The sequence below is a fragment of the Podarcis liolepis genome (assembly GCF_965112155.1).
Source record: "Podarcis liolepis genome assembly, chromosome: 12".
Classification (NCBI taxonomy): Eukaryota; Metazoa; Chordata; class Lepidosauria; order Squamata; family Lacertidae; genus Podarcis; species Podarcis liolepis.
In genome coordinates, this window is record NC_139563.1 from 30,686,586 (window position 1) to 30,707,490 (window position 20,905).

The window sequence follows — 20,905 nt, forward strand, 5'->3', positions numbered from 1 at the left end:
AAGATGTACTGCAATTTTCCTAAAAATATTTTTATATTCCTTTGTTTACTCCAATATTGGCATTGTACACAGTGAAGAATTCATCTTCTTAAGAGTTACATGAACTGGTGACTTTATAATAAAATAGGTGCATAGTGCAACTATTTCTCCATAGTTGAGCTTTCAGATCTCTTTGCAATCAATCAATCTCGCTCTTTCTTTGAGTTTTCTAGTCAGCTGAAGTAAATCTAATTGTTTGCAGGAGGCATTCAATATGTTATCTAGAAATCACCCACATGGTTAAAGGTAAGGTAAAGGACCCCTGGACAATTACCGTATTTTTCGCTCTATAACACGCACCCGACCATAACACGCACGTAGTTTTTAGAGGAGGAAAATCCGTAGGCATGGCACCCGTAGGCATTCCCTCCATAACATGCGCAGACATTTCCCCTTACTTTCTAGGAGGAAAAAAGTGAGTGTTATGGTGCAAAAAATACGGTAAGTCCAGTCAAAGGCAACTATGGGGACTCATCTCACCTCAGGACAAGGGATCTGGTGTTTGTCCACAGACAGCCTTCCAGATCATGTGGTCAGCATGACTAAACTGCTTCTGGTGTGATGATGAGTGCCAGAACGCACAGAAATGTTGTTCACCTTCCCTCTGTGGCTGTACCAGTTACCTGCTTGCACCCCGCTGCGTGGATTCAAACCGCCAACCTTTGGATCGGCAATACCAAGAGGCACAGTGGTTTAGACCACAGCACCACCCACGTCCCAAATCACTCATAATAATAGGTTGTTAAAGATGAGAATAATCATTGCTTTAAAATACTGCAGTATTTTCTGATGTCTTTTGAATTAATCCCAAATCCTCTTCCAGTAAAGCACAGTCAATTGTCCAAATTAACAGAATATGACTTCCTGTCAGAGGGTATGTGTAATGCTCCAAAATCAATCAAACAACCTAGCTAAATGTGACCTAATTAGCCATTTGGTAGTACCTGCAAATTTGTAAAAAATAAATAAATGTAGCTTTCATTTGCCGAGGGAACAATCTGCACAGTTACAGAGAGACAAATCAAAATGCATGGTTGTTTTCTACTTACTGCTTACTAATTAGAAGGCAGGTGCTTTTGGTTTTTTGAGTAGTTACTTCATCCAGAATAGTTATCTCCCTTATTCTCTCCTTATAAATAAGGCTGCATAGAGACAACAGTTTTCCAGAAAGCTCATGGTAGTGTAATAGAGCTCTTGTGGCTGGAGAAAGTGAATATCAGGTGTTGCATCCGAAAACCCTGTAATTGAGACCGTGAACACACACATGTCAATTTGGCCGCCTCCTTCATAGAGCTCTGTCAGTTCTGCCTTACCCTCTGTATAGCTCCATGTGCCCTTGCTTTCCCATGTCTTATATTAATTCTTAAATACATCCCTTGATATAACATTTATTTGATTTAATTCATTCGTGTTTCTATCTTCCTAGGTTGTTATGGTGTTGACGGCGAAAGTGATTCTATTATGAGCTCCGCTTCAGAAAACTCCACTGAACCATGGTTCTGTGATGCCTGCAAATGTGGTGTTTCTCCGAGCTGTGAACTCTGCCCCAACCAAGATGGAATCTTCAAGGAGACGGATGCTGGCAGGTTAGTTAAGGGAGCTGTCATCAGAGGGATAGGTTCCTGAAAGTTATCCTTCAATTTATTCCAGTCATGTGTTTTCTTCACCAAGCCCATTCTGGAAAGTCAGGCATAACTTCTTTCCTTCTTTCCAATGGTAGATTAGACTATAGCCAGATTCCTATTGGAGAAACATAGCATTGCTGTTGCTTCTGCAATAGAGGTTTACTAGGATAATTCTGTGAATAAATTCACAGGTTCTGTTGCACCTTAAAGGTTTGTGAACTACTCAGGAGGAGGACTAAACAAACAACTTAAATGTTTGGTCAGAACCATGTACTGTGTTCTAAAACACACAGTTTAAGGAATTATAAAATTTTCACTTTGTGACACTGGGTAGTCTTCTCATAGGTTTCTGTCTACTCAGGCATTCCCCCCCCCCCCCCACTTTTATTATTTCAATTAGTATACCTACTTTTCCTCTCATGGGAGTCCACTGCAGCTAACAACAAAAACTCATAATTAAATCAAAATCAATACAAAATATAATATGTGATTCAACATAAATGTCAGCATTAAATTATACATATGAAGCCACTCCTCTTACGTTCCAAAGGCTTGCCAGGAAAAAAAGGTCATAAGATGTTGCCTGAATTAAAATAATGTGGGGGACAGATAGATGTTAATAGGAGGTAGTTCCATAACTGGGAAGTTTTATGTTGGGAAGTTGCTTGTTTCAAAATGTTTGTGCGGAAATATGCCCCATATCAAAACTTTGCAGTCTGTCATCCCATAACTGTTAAGGAATTTTTAGACTGCCACCGAGCTGTTTAAGACACTGGAATATATTTCTTGGTGAGGCATTAACAAGCTTGCCAAACATGACCTGGTGCTTTCAAGCTTAATCGATTTCATTGCTCCTGTTATTAACACAATACCTCTGAAACTCAGCAGGACATTCCACACAGTCAAACTGAGCATGGTTCCATTTGCCCTTTTGTGCTTAGAATATCCTGAATATATTGAATCAGAAGTCCCAGCAATTTTAAACCATTCATAAATTTCTTGTATTCATGGGTTTGTATTTGTCATTTTGAATTTGGCTCTATACTAAACACTTTCTATTGAAATGGATGTTGGCATTTGAAACCACACACAGTAGGCTGTAATTTGAGTCTTTGCATTTAAAAGAATTGCACTCCAAGTTTAAAAATCTTGGCATTTACGTCTTGTTCAATTGTCAAGTGTAAGAAAACAACCTATTTTGTAAGCTGCCCTGAGGACTTGTTGAAGCCATATTGGCAGACTCTGCATTAATAAACAAATAAATAAATTGAACTCAGATTATAATGAAGCTAGACTTTCAAAAACCTAGTGCTTTTATCCAGCTGTGTAGAAGTGCCTTGTAGCAACAACCCTTAAAAACAGGATTTCCCCCCTTCATAATCATTGTCCTTGCTCTCCCTTAACAGTGAACTCGGGGTGGTGTGTACCAACATAAAGCAAGAGGAATATATTGGCCTCTTAGTAGCGCACTGAGGTTTACCAAAATAAATAGGTTAAAATCAGATACTTAAAGATACTGTGGAAGTTAAAAACAAACATGGTAAACTTCCAGGACTGCACATGCTCAGCAGCCATAGCAATGGAAGTATAGGTGTGGGAAGTGCATGGCTGGTTGGACTCCTAAACAGGAAAGATGGAGGATGCACTGCAAAGTTTTGTTTTGAGTCCCGCTTGTTCCCTTTGTTACTGGACCTGGGAGGTTCCATGCCCATCAATCTGGAGCTCAAACAGGACCACCAAAAATAAGGTAGCAGTTTCTGCATATTAGTTGTAAATTAAAAGATATTAAGAAACGACCATTCAAGACCCTATCGTTCTTCCTGGGCCTATAAAATGTTGAGGACAGTTGATCCATGGAGTATTGAGGCTATCGGTTGACAAAAAGAATAGAAAAGCAGGGACAGAGTTGGTCTGCTTAAGCTCTGAAAGCTTGTGGTGTTCGGGAAGGGGGATTAGAGTTGGAGGGATGTGTGTCATGTGGTGTTCCTTTTTTAAAAAAACACAACTACGTGCCATACAGGAACATTTCAGGAGTGCTAAAAGGACACCTTCCTCTTTTCTCAGTCTTCAAACTCTTCATCACACTGTTATATAACATTAAAGTGCATAGGTTCAGGACTGGCACAATAGGGAAAGATTTCAGGAAGGTGGGAAAGAAAAAAAAAGCTGTCCTTTTTAAGTTCACTCTCTCTGCCCCCCTGAAACTCCCTTCCTTGGATAAGGTCAAAGCAATGTTAGTGATTCTGTTCCAAACTGGCTGAACATTTGAACATTCATTCTAAGGGCTAGGAATATAATACATTTTCTTGTGGTTGCCACTTGTGTGTACATGATGTCAATGTGGAGTTTTGCAAACGGCTGTCAAACCTCCTGTGATCCCAGGACACCAAATTATGTGCTACAAACAAATAACATAGCTTTCCTTTCTAACTAAAAAATTGTCAGAATGTTAAACTAAACCTGGTAATATTCTCTCTCTAATGAGGGATGATTTTCTTTGCCCTTCCCATCGAAGAGGTTGAATAGATAGTGGAATGGTTAATTTGAAACAAATCTACTTTTTGCATGTACTCTTTAGTTTCCTGAGCACCAATGTGGATATATTGTTTTGCTCTGTATACATGATATGATACTAACTGGGCTAAGACTATTGTCTTTATTTTGCTTCAGCTTTTTCCCTTCCCTTCACCAACATCTGTCATCTTAGCTTGGAGCAAAATGGATGGGGAAGTAACAAGAAAGATTATTCTTCTTTGATTACCCAATTTGTCTTAATTACAAGGTTCTCAAACATGTGCGGCTAAACAAATGAGCAGGAAAACATTTAGGCACTGGTATTAAATGCAGCTGAAGCTGCCTCAGCTGTGAACTTGACTGACTTCTGTGCTTTTAATAAAGATTCAGGATGGAGTTCATACATAGGTGGTTAAGGAAATGAGACACTTGTGTGCCAATCATACTGAAATGGCAGTTTAAATCTGTAATACTACAGTACTTGTGTGACATGTACTAAAACATTTTGAGAAGGTCAGTATGAAGCAAGCAGCCAGCTGTTGGGTTTATCATAGATAAACTCCTACAGAGTGCAGCAGCATTTAATACACCAGTGGAGCATGAAAAAACTGTGCAAATTAAATTGAGAAGCAGCTGCTTGTTGAAGATGTGTATCTTTATATTGAACTCTGCAGGGTGCAATGGGGAGGTTGCATTAAAACGTACTATCAAAAATCACCAGCCAAAACCTTGGCTTTTTTTTTTAAAAAAAATAGAAGATAATGTGAATAAGAGCAACTATTTCCCTGGTAAAATTGTTACCAGTGCAACACATCAGTGGCATTTCATAAAGAGGGAAACTTCTAGAATTTCAAAAAAACAGACTATCTTAAAGTTGGGGGCTTCAATATTTGGATCTTTTGGGGCAAATTGCTAGATAGTTCAGTGTTGCCTAAAACTCAAAACATTGATAAAAAAGACTCAGAAGTGACTTCAAATGAGTAAGATCTAAGACGGGGGTAGTCAAAATAATGACTTCCAAATATTTTGGACTACAACTCCATCAACCCCAGAAAGTATAGCCAGTGGCCAGGGATTATGGGAATTGTAGTTCAAGGCATTGGAGGGCACCACATTGGCTGCCCCTGGCGTAAGGCCTTCACACTGGAAGTGCAAGACATGTACATAGATCAGAATTGCCCTTCTGCTTAAGAACAAACTAGCAGCAATTTTATAATATAAGCAAAGATGTTCAAGCAGCTTCTGCATATGGATGGATTGCTTTCAGATTCCTATTAAATAATACAGAATATAAAACATTCATATCATTAGTACACTTCAGGCTCCCCCTTCTTCCCCCAGGATATCCGCCCCAATCCCAGTGGACACATCCTGGTAAAATTTTATTGATCAGCTGTTGTAGGGGAAGTGGGAATAAATTCTCTGCTGAGCTGTGCATTTGTAAATTTTCTGAAAGTGCTAAGCTAGCACAGGGTTAACAGAAACCTATTTTGCATAGATTTCTCCAACCAGGAGCAGATATGTGTATGAAAGCCAGCTGTATAGGATGGCACTATATAGGGTTTCTCCGCCATTGATTGTATTTCAAATTGGCTAAAACAGTAGGGAGACTATCACAGGTTCTTAATTCGGTCTAATTCGTTCAAAGGGGAATTGTGAAATATTGTTGAAGTACATATTAATTAATTGTTATTACAAAAAAGTTACATTCCTGTCCCATCATTTAGTTGTATCAAAACCATGGTGACTTAATGTTTGTAGTATTTGTAGAAGCTCCCATTAACATCTGGGTCACCTAAACTGTTCTTTCCTTGTCTGTAATTTTCTTGGTGCTCAGAAATGAACCGTATATGCTTTCCTCTTTTGTTATAGATGGGTCCACATTGTTTGTGCACTCTATGTTCCAGGAGTAGCATTTGGAGATATTGACAAACTGCGGCCAGTTACTCTTACAGAAATGAACTATTCCAAATATGGTGCTAAGGTAACATTCAAATAGATATATTTTGGGGATAATTTGTATGATTGTAGCTTATATTTGTTTGTTTCCTTTTCAGTTCATTATAGCTAAACGCTCAAAACGTAGCTCAGTCGGTTAGAGCATGGTGCTGATAATGTCAAGGTGGCAGGTTTAATCCCCGTAAGGGACAGCTGCATATTCCTGCACTGCAGGGGGCTAGACTTGATGATCCTCAGGGCCCCTTCCAACTCTATAATCTGGTTATATTGAAGATTATTATATATAGTCTCAATTTTTTTATGAAACCCTCATTCGATAGGAACTATGCAACTAATTCCACAGGACTAATAACAGGGCAGTCAAGTAAATGCAGGGCAGCTCAATTAATCCTCTACAGTACTGTAAAGATTTAGCCATCAGACCACAATAATATTGATCTGAGAATATATGAGATTTCAAACAATTAATCCTCGAGTGAATTCTTGAGAGGCCTTCCCTCATCCCCAACCGGAATCTTCAAACGCGGCTCACTGAAGATCACACTTTTAACTCTTGTCTTGATGTTAAACTTTTAAATGGTATATCAGATGTAATAAAGGGGTTTGTTTGTTTTTAGGACATCTTTTTCAGTATGTACGTTGTTGCTGTCTGTGGACCGGTATGCATTACTTGGCTTTAAGTGTGTATCACTTATTGCAACCTGCCTTGGCATGTCAAAAGATTGGATAGAATGTCCTATCTTTGGGGAATGTCCTATGCAAATACCCCACTCTAATAAGCATATATAGATACGGATATGGTAATTTACATGAAAACTATTGCTGACAGTAGGGGAAAGTTGTAGTTAGGGTTGAATGTACTATCTTATATATACTTCTGTTTTATTCGTTTTCTCATTCCCTTTTGTTTGATTCTTGTCTTCTGTAAAATATATAGTACATTTTAAGGTACTATATAAAGTTACTACTTTATTCTGTATGACGTTACTGTATAAAGATAATACTTTTCTAATGTTTTCTCTCTCATTTATTTGCTACAGGAATGCAGTTTTTGTGAAGATCCCCGTTTTGCCAGAACTGGCGTTTGCATTAGTTGTGATGCTGGGATGTGCCGAGCATATTTCCATGTGACTTGCGCTCAGAAGGAAGGCCTGTTGTCAGAAGCAGCAGCTGAAGAGGTATGATAATATTCTGCATTAGTGAAAATAACCCAGGTGACTTTTGTTATGACTAAAACTTCAAATTGATGTGTTAAAATATCTAAGAAATATTTGAGTTGATTGCCTTACTTAATATTGATTGCTTCAGTTTTCCTGTGTTGAGATGCAGGAGGCGTATTTTGTACCTTCCCTTCTTTTTCTTTTAACCTTTTCCCCTGAAACATGTAGACATTTTTGGCAGGAATCATCTTTCTTGGATCCATTCCATACTAGAAAGATGAATATGTGTGGGGAGAGTGATTATGATCTTCAATTCCCTTCCATCTCAATGACTTTCTAATCATACATGGTTCTGATCCACCAGCAATCCACCATTTTGGTCAGATTATTTTTTCCAAGATTATCTGTCAAGCATTCCTCCTGTGCTACCTATGTTGATGTATACTGCAGCATTTGGAAACAAAAGAAAGTTGTGTGGCAGTGCAAAACTTGCTTAGTTGTTTGAATGAGCAGAGGGAAACAAATATGCTTTTCAATATATGTATGAAAATATTTCCCCCATTCTATACAGTATTCATGTATGTAATTGCTTTCTACATTAACGCCTTTGGAAAATGGCACACAGAAATAGCTGCTTGATACTCAGTCTTTAAGCCCCTTTGGAAATGAGATTAAACTTGAAAGTTTACCTCTAACATTTACATAGATTGTAGTGATACCACTTATGAGTAGCTAAACAATTAAAACTAATGTATCTGTTATATGTAGATAAACATGTGGCTATTTAATTTGTAAACTTTGCACTGAGTTTGAAAAGCTGAATCAAAACAAGAATTTCATATTCTTTGTAGTGATGTTACGTTAATCTAGCTTTGGTTGCTTAAAATACCTTAAAAGCCATCAGAATCATTTTTTTCAGACCCTACCTAACAAAATTGTGGAAAATGTGTGTGTGTGTGTGTGTGTGTGTGTACGTGTACGTGTACCATCCTATTTATTTATACTATTCATTTACTTTAGAATACTTTTAGGCTGTCTTTTGGGGGGGGGGACCTCTCAAGGTGGCTTACATAATGGCAATTTAAAATTACATGATAAAATATAATTAAAATACTGCTTTTCCTGGCTGACAAACTATTTTCTTTCATAAGCTTTTGCCTTCTTCATTTTTATTTTAATTGGAACAGGATATTGCAGATCCCTTTTTTGCTTACTGCAAGCAACATGCAGACAGGATGGATAGAAAGTGGAAGCGCAAGAACTATTTGGCTTTGCAATCTTATTGCAAAATGTCTTTGCAGGAGAGAGAGAAACAACTGTCACCAGAAGCTCAGGTAGTATACCCAAGCCAAGTTTGTATTTGTGTTTAATATAGCATAGTAAGTGAGAAAGATCAGGGCAGAGGGGAAAGGATGGAATTGTTGTGACTGCCAGTGAAAATGCATATGGCTGTAAATAGTATGAAATGTTTGAGAATCACTATTCACCTGCTTGCAGATAATCTAAACTCAGGTGTATAAGCATGTGTACCTCTCCCAGCTGCATGATATCTCTGTGACCCCACTTTTCCTCCAGCTCAATAAATCTAACCCCACCCCAAGCCTGCTAGTGCTCCCCCCACTTTGAGTCTTTGTACTTACCTCTGCCACAGTCTGTTGTCAGCCTGAACAATTTCTAGCTTGAGTTACCCATTTCTAGCTTGAGTTACCCAGATATTTGGGAAAATTTGCCTGCTGATGTATTCGTTCCTTATTGAGTTTTATGAGAATTCTGAATTTCAATTGTGAAGGATCAGCATGATGGAAAACAGAAACCAATACTGGATTTCTCTTGAGGAAGCTCATAAATACATCTGTTTCAAACTCTACCGCTTCTAGTCCAGAGACTATTTTAGGATCAGTTCTTTTGCGCTATTAAAAGCAATCTTCTCTCACCATAGATTTGTGTGTTCAGTGTTAGAAATGGAGATTAAATTTTCTAGCAAAAGTGTTTATGTGCTTCTTAGCTTTATTTTGATTTGCTTTTTTAAAATTTGTAGGCCCGAATTAATGCCAGACTACAGCAGTATCGTGCTAAGTCAGAAATAGCACGTACCACGAGGCCACAGGCATGGGTACCAAGGGAGAAACTGCCACGGCCGCTCACTAGCAGCGCTTCAGCAATACGTAAGCTGATGCGCAAAGCAGAATTAATGGGAATTAGCACAGACATCTTTCCAGTGGATACTTCAGATACCAGTTCCAGTGTGGATGGAAGAAGAAAACACAAACAGCCAGCCCTGACCGCTGATTTTGTCAATTATTATTTTGGTAAGGGTAAAAAGATATGTGCTTTGCATTGTTGCCAGGAATGGCTGACCTTTCATTTTCCGATTGTTGCAGGACTATAGCTCCCATCATCCCTGAACATTGGCTTGCTGGGCAGGTGGGAGTTGGAATCCAGCAACAATCGGAGGCTGCAGGTTAGCCACCCCAGTCTAGATTTTGAAGGAATGGTTTACAGATGAAAGAGTGGAGTTGCTTTAAACTTCAAGCCACCCATATACTCCTGTATTGTGAGCACTATCATTCCCTCATTACAATTTTAAAGCAACAAAGCTGCCCCCAAGTAGCCAAGTAAATATTCATATATGTTGCTTCAAAATAATGTGTGGGATAGTTAAAAATGTATTTAAAGTTTGGAGTGCATTCTAACTCAATATTAATTGGTGTTAATGCTGCTTCTTTCCTCCCTCAGCCCTTGCTATTGAGATCAGGTGCAAGCGTAGCTCTGTAAAAACTCTCCAGTAATGCAATCGAGTTTCTTGCCCTTGTCACCCTTCCTTTTCTGCTTTGCAAGGGATGAATTACCTACTAGTATTTGTTTTTTATGTGCCTTTGATCTTAATATCCATAGCTTGGATGTTTTAGAGATATCGTAAGCGTTGTTCAGCTGCAGAGAGTGTTTTCTGCATGTGACATTGAATGCGAAGAAATGTTGTCATATGATGTATTGTTACCTACATTCATTCTGTTGCTTTGCATGCTCAAAAAAAAAAAAGAAAGAAAAATGAAATACAGAAAGTGCTGGCTTTTATTTTAGAGAGAAACATGCGCATGATCCAGATCCAAGAAAATATGGCAGAACAGAAGAAAATTAAGGATAAGCTGGAGAACGAACAGGAAAAACTTCATGTAGAATATAACAAGGTAAATGATGTGCTTCAAATCATATGCTGTATTTAAAATAAATCTATAGTTAGAAAACCATTGACTTCCACTAAAACCCATCTTAAATCAAATGGTCGTTCAGTAACCGTCACCTGCTGTTCACTAAAAGATTAAGATGTTTCTCAGAGGTTCTCGTCTATACAGCTTTTCTCAGTCTGGTACAAGAGCCTGACTCTCGCTTGTTGTGTGCATCTGCTCACGATCATGAGCATAAAAAGTTGCTTGCGTTGAGGTGTTCCCTTTGAACTTTAGGGTAACTGAGGAGGAATTCCAAGTCCTAGCTTTAATCATAGGGATGGCAGAGTCCGGGATTGCCAAATTATTATTATTTGCTTTATTCACAGAAAATATTCAAGCAGCTTACAGACATAATAGAAATACTAAAATGACAATAAAAAACGAAGTAAAAAGATGGGAACAGTAACATAGGTCTTGACTGGGCAGTTCCCTCTGCTCGTGTGGGCTCCTTATTCCTGTCCATTCAGTAACCATGAATTTGGTCCATCTAGTCCAGTATTTTTTATTTGGATTCACAGCAGCTCTCCAGGATCTTACAAAGAGGTCTTTGACACCACCTGTTTATCCGCTTCTTTGGTGATGTCAGTAATTGAACTTACGATCTTTTGTATTCAAAGCATGTGTAGTTTTATCACCAACTGTGGTTCTTCCCATACCGTCACCAGGCAGCAGCTGTCAGTAATTTTACCTAGTGAACCACTTTGTTGATCACCACTGTATGCAACTTTAGATATCTGGGATGTTGGCGATATGTTTTTCCTGTTAGGTTGATGTAAACAGAAGTATTGATTTGAAATACCGTCAGTGGATACTTTTGGGATATTTGAGGGAAGCCTTCAATGTTGCAGCGACTGCTGTGTGAATACACACATGTATGCCACACTGATCACAAGGAATGGAAGACATGACTAGAGAATTCAATGCTACCTATTGTATTGCTGTTCTTATTTGTTCTCAACAAGACATGGCCGTGCATTCACGCACACCCCATGAAAGTAATGATAGTTGTTGGAATTGTCAAAAAATAAATAGTAGTCTGGAGGAGAGAACATCATTCCCAGTTACACTTAAAAAATGTGACAAGGCTTCATATTTTCTTATTTCAAGTGTGCAGATGTATAGCTCTGAAATCTTGATTCCCTGTGTAGAAAAACCTGGCACATCTTTACAGATGGAAATAACAGAGTGGAACTGTTTTGATGTTTCTTGACTGCCATTATAGTCTTATTGTCAGACAAAATTACTTTAGGTTCTCCCTTACTAACCAGATGGATGCCCATGTTTTCTTTCTGGTGTTATTGAATGGCTGATTAACTTTACTGATTTCAGTTGCATTGACATGAGTGAACAATTTTATTATTTAATTACCTCTCATAGAAAAGGGATTCATAAGTAAAGAATGCCTCCTCCTGGATACGAGGTACGAAATAACTTCCACAGTATTTTTCACTGCTTTGTTTTTTTAGTTGTGTGAGTCTTTAGAAGAACTTCAGAACGTGAATGCAAAGCTGCGAAATGAAGGACAAGGAATATGGGCTGTGCTTGGTAGAATAATTGGGCAGGTTGGTTTTTCCCATTGTTTTTCTCCTCCCCTCTTTCCTTATATCTTATTTATTTATGGGTCATATGAGTCCTAAAAATAGGGTTTTCTCTTTGTTACTGTCACTTTTTGAGGCTGAAAAGATACATTTGATAAAGTCCTGGCCTTATTCTGCAGATAATGATTTCTGATTGAAATGTATATAGGGCTCTGCGCCTACCTACTGGGAAACTGCAGCCTAATTTTGTTTTTGGATTAGCTATCTTGTTTGCAAAATTCTTTCATTTGGTGTAACTGATTGACCTGTCATTTGTGATGAAGCTAAACCTGAAGCATGAGTTAATCTAACCACATTCTTTGCTATCCCCCCCTCACTGTAGCTTTCAAAGAGCAGGTTTTCTTAGGGTATATTGTTTTCTTCCCCCCTGTTTCCTGAATATGCAACTGAAAGCATATGTAATTTGCTGTAGTTTTAAATGAATTATGCATGTGGGAATGTCCTTCATAGGAAGTGAAGAATATTAGGGTACAGCTGGTTATTTTTTTTAAATAGGATTACTGATCATTTTGTCAGTTGTAAAAAAGTGAATACTGTCGCTTCCCAATTATTAAATTCATTAGCTTTTAAAGAGTACAGTATTGCACTTGTAAACCAGCAGAATCAAATATGAGAATCAAAACATATGGTTATGTTTTCAGCTACATTAAAAGAGCACAATGAACACTTTACACAGTTTGGTGCCTGTTGTACAGCTGCTTCTCCCGTTCTACAAACAGTGGAAGTTATATGGCACTTTGTATCTGAAAGATTGATGAATTTCGCTGGTTTTTTCTTTTAGTGCTTCCCAATTCATCCTTCACTGAGGCTTATATCTGGTATTCAGTGCAGTTAGCAGATTCCTCAAGAAAGTGGGGAATGTGTCATTCCAATATATAATCAGATCTTTGTTTTTGTTTTTGTCTGACTCCTTAGTTGGCTTTTTAAGATTATAAAATGTTAAAATGATCTTTTAAGAAACTGGACCATTGGCCAGCTCTTTTTTTTGTAATTATCCTTGTTTTTGTGCTAAGTGTTAATTCAACACGAGAATTAGCAAGGTTTTACAAAGTGCTTGATGGTTCTGTGAAACTGGCCCAGATGATTAATATAACCTGTTTTTTTATGGGCCTTTCATACATATGGGAGTCGGAATTTAAGTTTGTTAATAAGAAGTTCATCCCTTTTAAAAAGAAAGGGGGGGGGTCAAATTTTCACAAATACGTTTCCTGGTGCAATCATTTAATAATAATACAAACTAGTAGTTTCATTTGCACAGCTTGCATGACACTTTTTTCCAGTTGGTTGAACAGATGCAGGCCCACAGGGCCACTGAGAAATGACTTTGATAGATGGTTGCTGTCTGTGAAGCTAGCATACTGCAGATTAGTAGAAACCCGAAGAGAATCTCTCCTGCTTTGTGCAGAGTTTGGTCCAATAAGATAATTTTTCTAATTAACCTATGGAGCACCACTGTAGCAGGGATGGTGAGGAAAATAAACTGCCTCAATATTCTTTCGTGAAGTGTGGTGGATTTTTCTTTTTTCTTTTTCTTTTTAACCTTCTAAACCAGCTTGTCCTTGTCTGTCTCTGTTAAAGCTCCCTCTGTTAAAGGGGGGAAAGTTAAAAAGCCAGGGCTTTAATGTCTTTGGTTTCTCTCTCTCTCTTTTGCATTGGAAAATATGTGAATGCAATTTCATTTCTCATAGGGCTCACTTGGGGACAGAATATATAGTGTAGTCATTTTTGCAGCCTGACTAAGCAGTTTTCTCTCCTAACTTTTAGTATATTGGGCACAGCCAAATTTTGATTGCTGAGCAGTAAATGAGGGGGAATGTTATGTTATATATGCCTCTCACAAATTATCCTGTATTTCTTCAAACCCAATAGAAATTGAACATACCAGCAATTTTGCGAGCACCCAAGGAAAGAAAGCCGAGTAAAAAGGAGGGTGGAACCCAGAAGACTACAACCCTCCCTGCAGTTCTCTATAGGCAAGTAGTAGAAACACAGCACAATAGACATAGATTATGGATAGAGTAAGAGACCTTTATAAGTAATTTTTTTATTCCAAACAACTGAATAAAATGTCTTTACTCCTGGACACCACTGTTGTAAGGCAGCTAATTTGATTCATTTAAAATCATTTTTTAAAAAAATGTTATAACTATCATCAGAGTCCCAGACATCATTACTGAGATTTTCTCTATCCATTGGCAGCACTTCAGAAGGAAATTCCTTTTATACCTGAGATTTTAATCTGTTTTGTGATATATGGTTGAGAACCTTCAAACATAAAAAGTTTTGCATTTAAAATCGACCAGCAAGGTCTGAATGAAATTATTATGAACTTAAACGGTTTAAAATAAAAAAATTCCTTCCAGTAGCACCTTAAAGACCAACTAAGTTAGTTCTTGGTATGAGCTTTCGTGTGCATGCACACTTCTTCAGATACCATGGTATCTGAAGAAGGTATCTGAAGAAGTGTGCATGCACACGAAAGCTCATACCAAGAACTAACTTAGTTGGTCTTTAAGGTGCTACTGGAAGGAATTTTTTTATTTTGACTATGGCAGACCAAGGTATCTGAAGAAGTGTGCATGCACACGAAAGCTCATACCAAGAACTAACTTAGTTGGTCTTTAAGGTGCTACTGGAAGGAATTTTTTTATTTTGACTATGGCAGACCAACACGGCTACCTATCTACTACTTAAACGGTTTATTAAGCCCTAATATAACAAAGCATATTTGATCCTCAAGTTTAGTATTTTTCATAATTCAGGTTAATATATTGTTGAGTAATTGATGTATTTACTCATTGTTATATGTTTAGTTCTTTTTACCATTTACCATTATGGTTGGTTTTTTTAAAAAATAAATAAATATTTGATACAAGTATTGAAACATATACTCCATATAAAAGCTACCTTTCTGCAAGATAAAATACAATTATAACAGTTAGAATATTTACTCACTGTATGGGGTTTCACCATTCAGATTGGTCATAACCCAGTGACAAAGAGTTCTTTGTAAGTGCAAGAACTGGGTCCATATTTGGTTAACCAGTTCAAATGCATCTGAAGATTCATGGAATGCCCTCAATTTGGCTAATAAAAAGTATCTCCTTAAATTTTCAGTGACTAACAAAAATCAGTCTAGCAATCTCTAGAAGTATTTAATACCACCTTGTGTTTCTTTGTGGGGAGCATTTGACTGCATTATGTCCTATAACAACTACAAATGCTTTTAGGAACATGAAAACATCCTTGCTTGATCTGTCTCCATCAGTGACTTGCCAGATATTTTTGAAGAGCTCTCAGTGGATAATGATAGTGGTAGCCATCTCTTGTTTGTTTCCTGTATCCAGTAGTCAGAAGTATATACTTTCTATATATGAATATACCCAGTTATCTATTGTGGCTAATAGCCATTGATGCCACAGCCCTCCATGAATTTGTCTAAAGCTTTTTAAAAGCCCTTTAGCTAGTGGTCATCACCATGTCTTGTGGTAATGACATCTACCTGTTAATTTTGTGTGGTGAGACGAAATACTTCCCTAAATCTTATGCTAGTTAACTACAGTATATTTAAAATTATCCACTCTTGTCACATGGTTCACATTTTTATGAATTGCTGATTTTTTCTGTTGAATGTTAATTTGTTCTGGGATGATGTTTACCAAATGGGGGTACCTCTGCTGAATGACCTTGTGGACTTGATGTACAAGTGATTAAAAAATGTTGCTGCTGAACTTTTTTTTACATGACTAGCATGTCCAAGGATGAGGGTGTTTTCCATCACAACGGTTATTTTTATTTTACTGCATATTTGCTTCGTCTTTATTTTGACATAAAATGTTTTATTTGCAATCCTTCATTAATTTACAATAATAGGAGTCATAATATTACATCCTTTGTAAAATACAAATATCATTACAATTAAATTGCATTCATTCTCCCAGCAACTATTCAAAGTAAGTGAATAGTTTAAAGTAAGTGAATTCAAAGGATATTATTTTTACAGATGAGGACTTAAGTTTGAAATATTTTATTTGCAGGCCCCTGTGGTTTTCTAATAGCTGGTGTGGGATTTAAATTCAGGCCAACCTTCTGCCTTCAGGACCAAACCGGCCTCAATGTGAATTTAAGGGAAATTATATATAAAAATCAATATATCAGAAGTCACAAATATCTAGCAAATATTAGGGAAATATTAATGATGGCTTGAATCCAGAGAAGTGCTTAGTTTCACTTGCACAACAGGGCTTTGCTGTCTCCTTTCTGGTGCAGTGCCTTAATGCCCGCCCGCTTGGCCTCCTGGCTGCTCCTGAGGGTCCAAAGACCCTTCAAAACATTGTGGGATGTGATGTGAAGGGCCACTGGAGTGGGGAATTAGCTGAAATTGAGGACCACCCTTTGCACAAGCGGAAATGCCTTCTGCTCATGCATGGGGTTCTCTGGATCTTACCCCATGTAAACATTGAGATGATTCAGTAAAGTATTTGCATTATCTCAAATGAAACTTTTTTCCTGCATTTCCAAGTTGTGGGATTTGCAAGAAGAACCATGATCAACACCTCCTTTTGCTGTGTGATACTTGTAAACTCCATTATCATCTTGGATGTCTGGACCCTCCACTTTCAAGGATGCCAAGGAAGACTAAAAACAGTTACTGGTAAGAATATTGTAAATGCATTGTACTACAAATATGAGGGCCTCAGTCTATCAGCGGTTTTTCTATTCCTAAGGTTTTTGTTCTGTGTCTTTATCAGCAAGGATTTTTTTTATTTTTTTTACTGAAAGTTGGAGTTCTATATTGATTGTTGACTACAAACAATTTGCAAAACAAAGATCCACCCTTTCATCACGTATTTGTACCTTGGGTTTATTTTGTTTCCTTTAAAAAAACAATAAAAAAACTTACTGTGGACTAATGAAGGAGTGAAGACCCCTTTTCAGCCCAAGGGCCTCATTCCTGCATAGGCAGCTTTCCAGAGTCCACATGCCAGAGGCAAATATGGGCAGAGCAACCATTGTGAATTGTACTCTTGTATGTAGAATGGTAAAGCTGGAAGGGACCACGAGGGTCATCTGGTCCAACCCCATGCAAAGCAGGATTATTTTGCCCAGCATGGGGCTTGAACCCACAACCCTGGGATTAACCATCTCATGCATTACCAGCTAAGCCGTAAAGTAGGCTAGTTTTTCTTTTCCCTGTTCAGGATAGTAAGGTGCATCATTTGAGTTCAAGGGTTCATTATAGCTAGATAGGAACACTAAAGCAGGACTGGCAAGTGGGGCATGGCTGTGGAGGGTGTGTTACCTGGGGAATGCCAAAAGCCAAATGAGACGCCAAATGGCCACATTTGTCTCCTGGGTCTGAGCTTTCACATCAAGAAAGGGAATTTTTCACTGTTGTTTTACTTTTACATTGTTAGGGGAAATTGTACTAACCCTAAATATAGGTAATGCTATCTAAGATTCTTGTTTTACCTAGAGTCTGAAATGAGCATTACATTGTGGTTTGAATCCCTGGCTGTATGAGACCGCTGGTTAGTGTTAATGTCATCAGTTCTTTTATTGCTAATTAAGGTGAGAAGGAATTCGGTCCTCAGAAAGGCTGTGCATGTTCCCACAATTTGTTTCTAATGCTGTAATTGTGTGGTACCAATGTTGTGTCTACACTTTTCCCGGGATTTTTGCAGAATTTTAAAGATGACTGGATCATCCACATTATTTCATACACGATTTGATCTATATTATAGCGATCCAAACAGCATTCTCCCTTATTTCCATTAGGTGTTTTCCATTTGGTAATTTTGAATTGACCAGAAGCATATTGCAAAATGTTGCTGTAAGTCCCAAACTCAAGATTTGCTTTAGCAATCATTTTGTGAATTCCATGTAACTAGAAACTGGAGAGGAAAGATGTACAGATGCCAAAAATGAGTTGGTAATAGTAGCCAAACATTAACAGTTCAGTTTGCTCATATAAACTGGTATGAGTACTAGGAGTATTACAGCAGTATTTCAAACCTCTATATAGCTTATATGTCTTAAAGAGTTTTTTGAATTTCAACAACTACTAACACTTGGGAAAGTTAGTAGTCATATTCTTGTACTATTCAGGTCTTGGGTTTTGTTCTGGTTTTGTCATATTGTAACATGAGCAAGAAATAGGCTGAGGCTATGCGATGGTAAGTAGCTCAATTTTCATCAGCTTCCATTACAATGTATGGAACAAAATAAAGGAGTGGCAGTCTTCGACACTGCTACAGGACATCAGTTGCTTACATAGAGTGGACTGAGTGTTGCAGCACTTGAGAACACCTGATGTGGGCAATATCTCCTTTCCACTTCTGACAGTGGATGTCATCTTTCTTGCACAGGGTTGCAGTATGTTGTTCTACAATAAACACACCTCCTTGCTTTTCATGGTCCTACTATAATCAAGACTATTTAGTTCCACAAACCATTCATATTTATGTTTAAACATAAATCAGAGAATTGCGGAGTTGGAAGGGACCCCCTATTTGGCTGGTGCAGGAGGACTTCTATTTCCTCTTCTTTCCTTTCCTCTCCCCCCACCCTTGGTACACCCCCCCCCAAAAAAAAATTGGCTCTCTCCGGAACTAATTTAGAGGGAGTGGAGCAGGTTGGATGGCATGAGAGAGAAAGACTAAATTCCATTCTCCTTATGGGCATCTGGTGCCAGCAGAGTTGCAGTGTTGGATGTGATCCCTATTTCTCAATCAGTGCACCCTCTGTCATTGCCCTTGAAGATGATGTTATCCTTCCCTCTCTTACAGACCCCCTCTGGTTTTATGATCAGCAGAGGGGGCCCTCTTGATAGTTCCATCATCCTCAATAGTTCAGGAGGTGGTGACCTGGGAGAGGGCATTCTGTGTAGCATCTCCTAGGTTGTGCATTTCCCTTCCCACAGAGATACATCTGGCACCTTTGTTATACAGCTTTCCTCTTAAACTGAAGGCACATCCGTTTGCCCTAGTCTTTGACACTCGGGATATATGCTTTTGGAACCCACCCTGTTCTTTTGACTGTGAAACCATCAAGTAAAATATTTACTTTTCGGGTTAGGTCTATATATTCTGAATGAGATCCAGCTGATTAACTATCCTGAGATTCTTCACATTTATTATTTTAGTGTGCAGTTGTAAATAACCTTAACTGGGAACAAGTCCTGAGTAATAGTTTGGATTAAATTATGTTTTGGACCATATATTTATCAGAGAAGACCTTGAAAACGTAACTGCAGAAGATACTTGTATTTCCCGGGTTACACACACCCTTCCTCATTGTATGGTGTACCCTCTTTTATTCTTTGAATACTCTTCTTCTTTTCGAGATTAGAAATGAGAGGAGGAGGGTTCCCCCCCCCCCAAAAAAAATATAACTTTAATTTAGGGGTAGCTCCCTTAACTTCCTTGCTTTCTAAGTGCCCGGACTTTTCTTGAATTTTCTGGTGGTCCCATTTACAAATTCACTGTCACTGCATTACATCTAAGCAAGGATGACTTCCAATACCCAGATTATTTTGCTGTTTAATCATATTGAAAAGGTTCATTTGGATCAAGAGGACATAAAGCTATCAGATCAAGAGGACATAAACTGAACGTCTCAGTGGTAATAGGTCAGGGGGAGGTAGCAAGACTTTTCTTTCAAAAAGCTGGCATGTGTTTGCTATGAATTTCATGCTTCAGCTAGACTTCGGATCCCAAACTTGTCTTTCCTTTTTAATTTAGCTAGGGTATATTCAGTGAGATACGATTCTAAAAGAGAAACGGAGCCTTATTGATTGCATCCTTTTCATCTTTAGATTTGTCTTTGTAAATTCTCTTCAAGATCAGTAGAAAGAATGTATAACTATATGTGTTAAGTACAACAGAACATTGTCCCTGCTGTTTGTAGTACATCTGGTGTTTCAAATATTACTCCCATTAACCCCTGGAACATCAGCTCTGTTCATTATTATCTAGTATGTAGTACCATTTTTTTAAAAAAAAATAATTCTTTTTTTTTTTTTTTTTACTATTGATAGAATTTGGGTTGAAGTTGGTGATAGTGGTTGTTGGTGGCCGTTTGCAAACTGACACATTTCCTAATTGGATTTCTGGGCTGGGAGGCCAATAAGCTTGTATGTCATTGCCCTAGCATGGTACATATATGATTGTAACAGCTTTGTATTGAGGAAGAATGAAAATACTGAAATTTATAGCTGAATGTAATATGTGCAGGAATCTCTATAAATTGTAGGATTTGTCATCACATGTAAAACGATTCAATGGTTTGTGTTCTCCCTTCTTCACAGCTTCTTCTTTACTTTATTCATTTCATGCTTGCATTATGTAGCTATAACAATCCTTGGAAACGTGGGTTTTAATATACATTTTTTAAAAAGTCAATTTAGGAAGATTGACTTCTTTTCACAGGTTCCATAGACAGCATAATTTTTCCAGGCCTCATGAATGAAAGCATGAGAAAAAGGAATTGTGTATTACATATGTGTGCATGAGAAGGCACCAGCAATGCAAGTCAAATGCTCTGTTAGCAATGGAAACTATATAAGTGGATAATACAAGAGAGCAATTCTGAGTGCAGACACAGTCAAATCGGGCCATTTTCCACTGTATTCTGTCTGTCATTTTAAAGAGGCCATTTCAACTATATTAGGAAATAGGTTCTTTATGCCACAGGTTAATACCAGCATAGGCCTTAATTTACTTTGTGGCAGAGAGGGCCTCAGGTTTTGCTTTTATTTTATTTTATTACTTTGATTTCCAGTT

General features: G+C 37.9%; 1 protein-coding gene across 15 annotated transcripts in view; it reads left to right on the forward strand.

The window, feature by feature from the left end:
- Window positions 1-20,905, forward strand: part of PHF14 (PHD finger protein 14) — a 126,218-nt gene that overhangs the window by 17,100 nt on the left and 88,213 nt on the right. For 14 of the 15 annotated variants that reach the window (XR_014517656.1, XR_014517657.1, XM_083467923.1 and 11 more), the window contains exons 5-13: window positions 1,466-1,625; window positions 6,051-6,162; window positions 7,178-7,315; window positions 8,485-8,631; window positions 9,336-9,606; window positions 10,379-10,485; window positions 11,991-12,086; window positions 13,992-14,095; window positions 16,645-16,776. Coding sequence is in view for 13 of the 15 variants with exons in the window: in XM_083467923.1 (XP_083324049.1) it covers window positions 1,466-1,625; window positions 6,051-6,162; window positions 7,178-7,315; window positions 8,485-8,631; window positions 9,336-9,606; window positions 10,379-10,485; window positions 11,991-12,086; window positions 13,992-14,095; window positions 16,645-16,776 (1,267 nt within the window). In the remaining 2 variants the exon portion in view is untranslated. Of the gene's footprint in view, window positions 1-1,465; window positions 1,626-6,050; window positions 6,163-7,177; window positions 7,316-8,484; window positions 8,632-9,335; window positions 9,607-10,378; window positions 10,486-11,990; window positions 12,087-13,991; window positions 14,100-16,644; window positions 16,777-20,905 lie in introns of all 15 variants that reach the window. The other variant, XM_083467924.1, reaches the window with a different exon arrangement.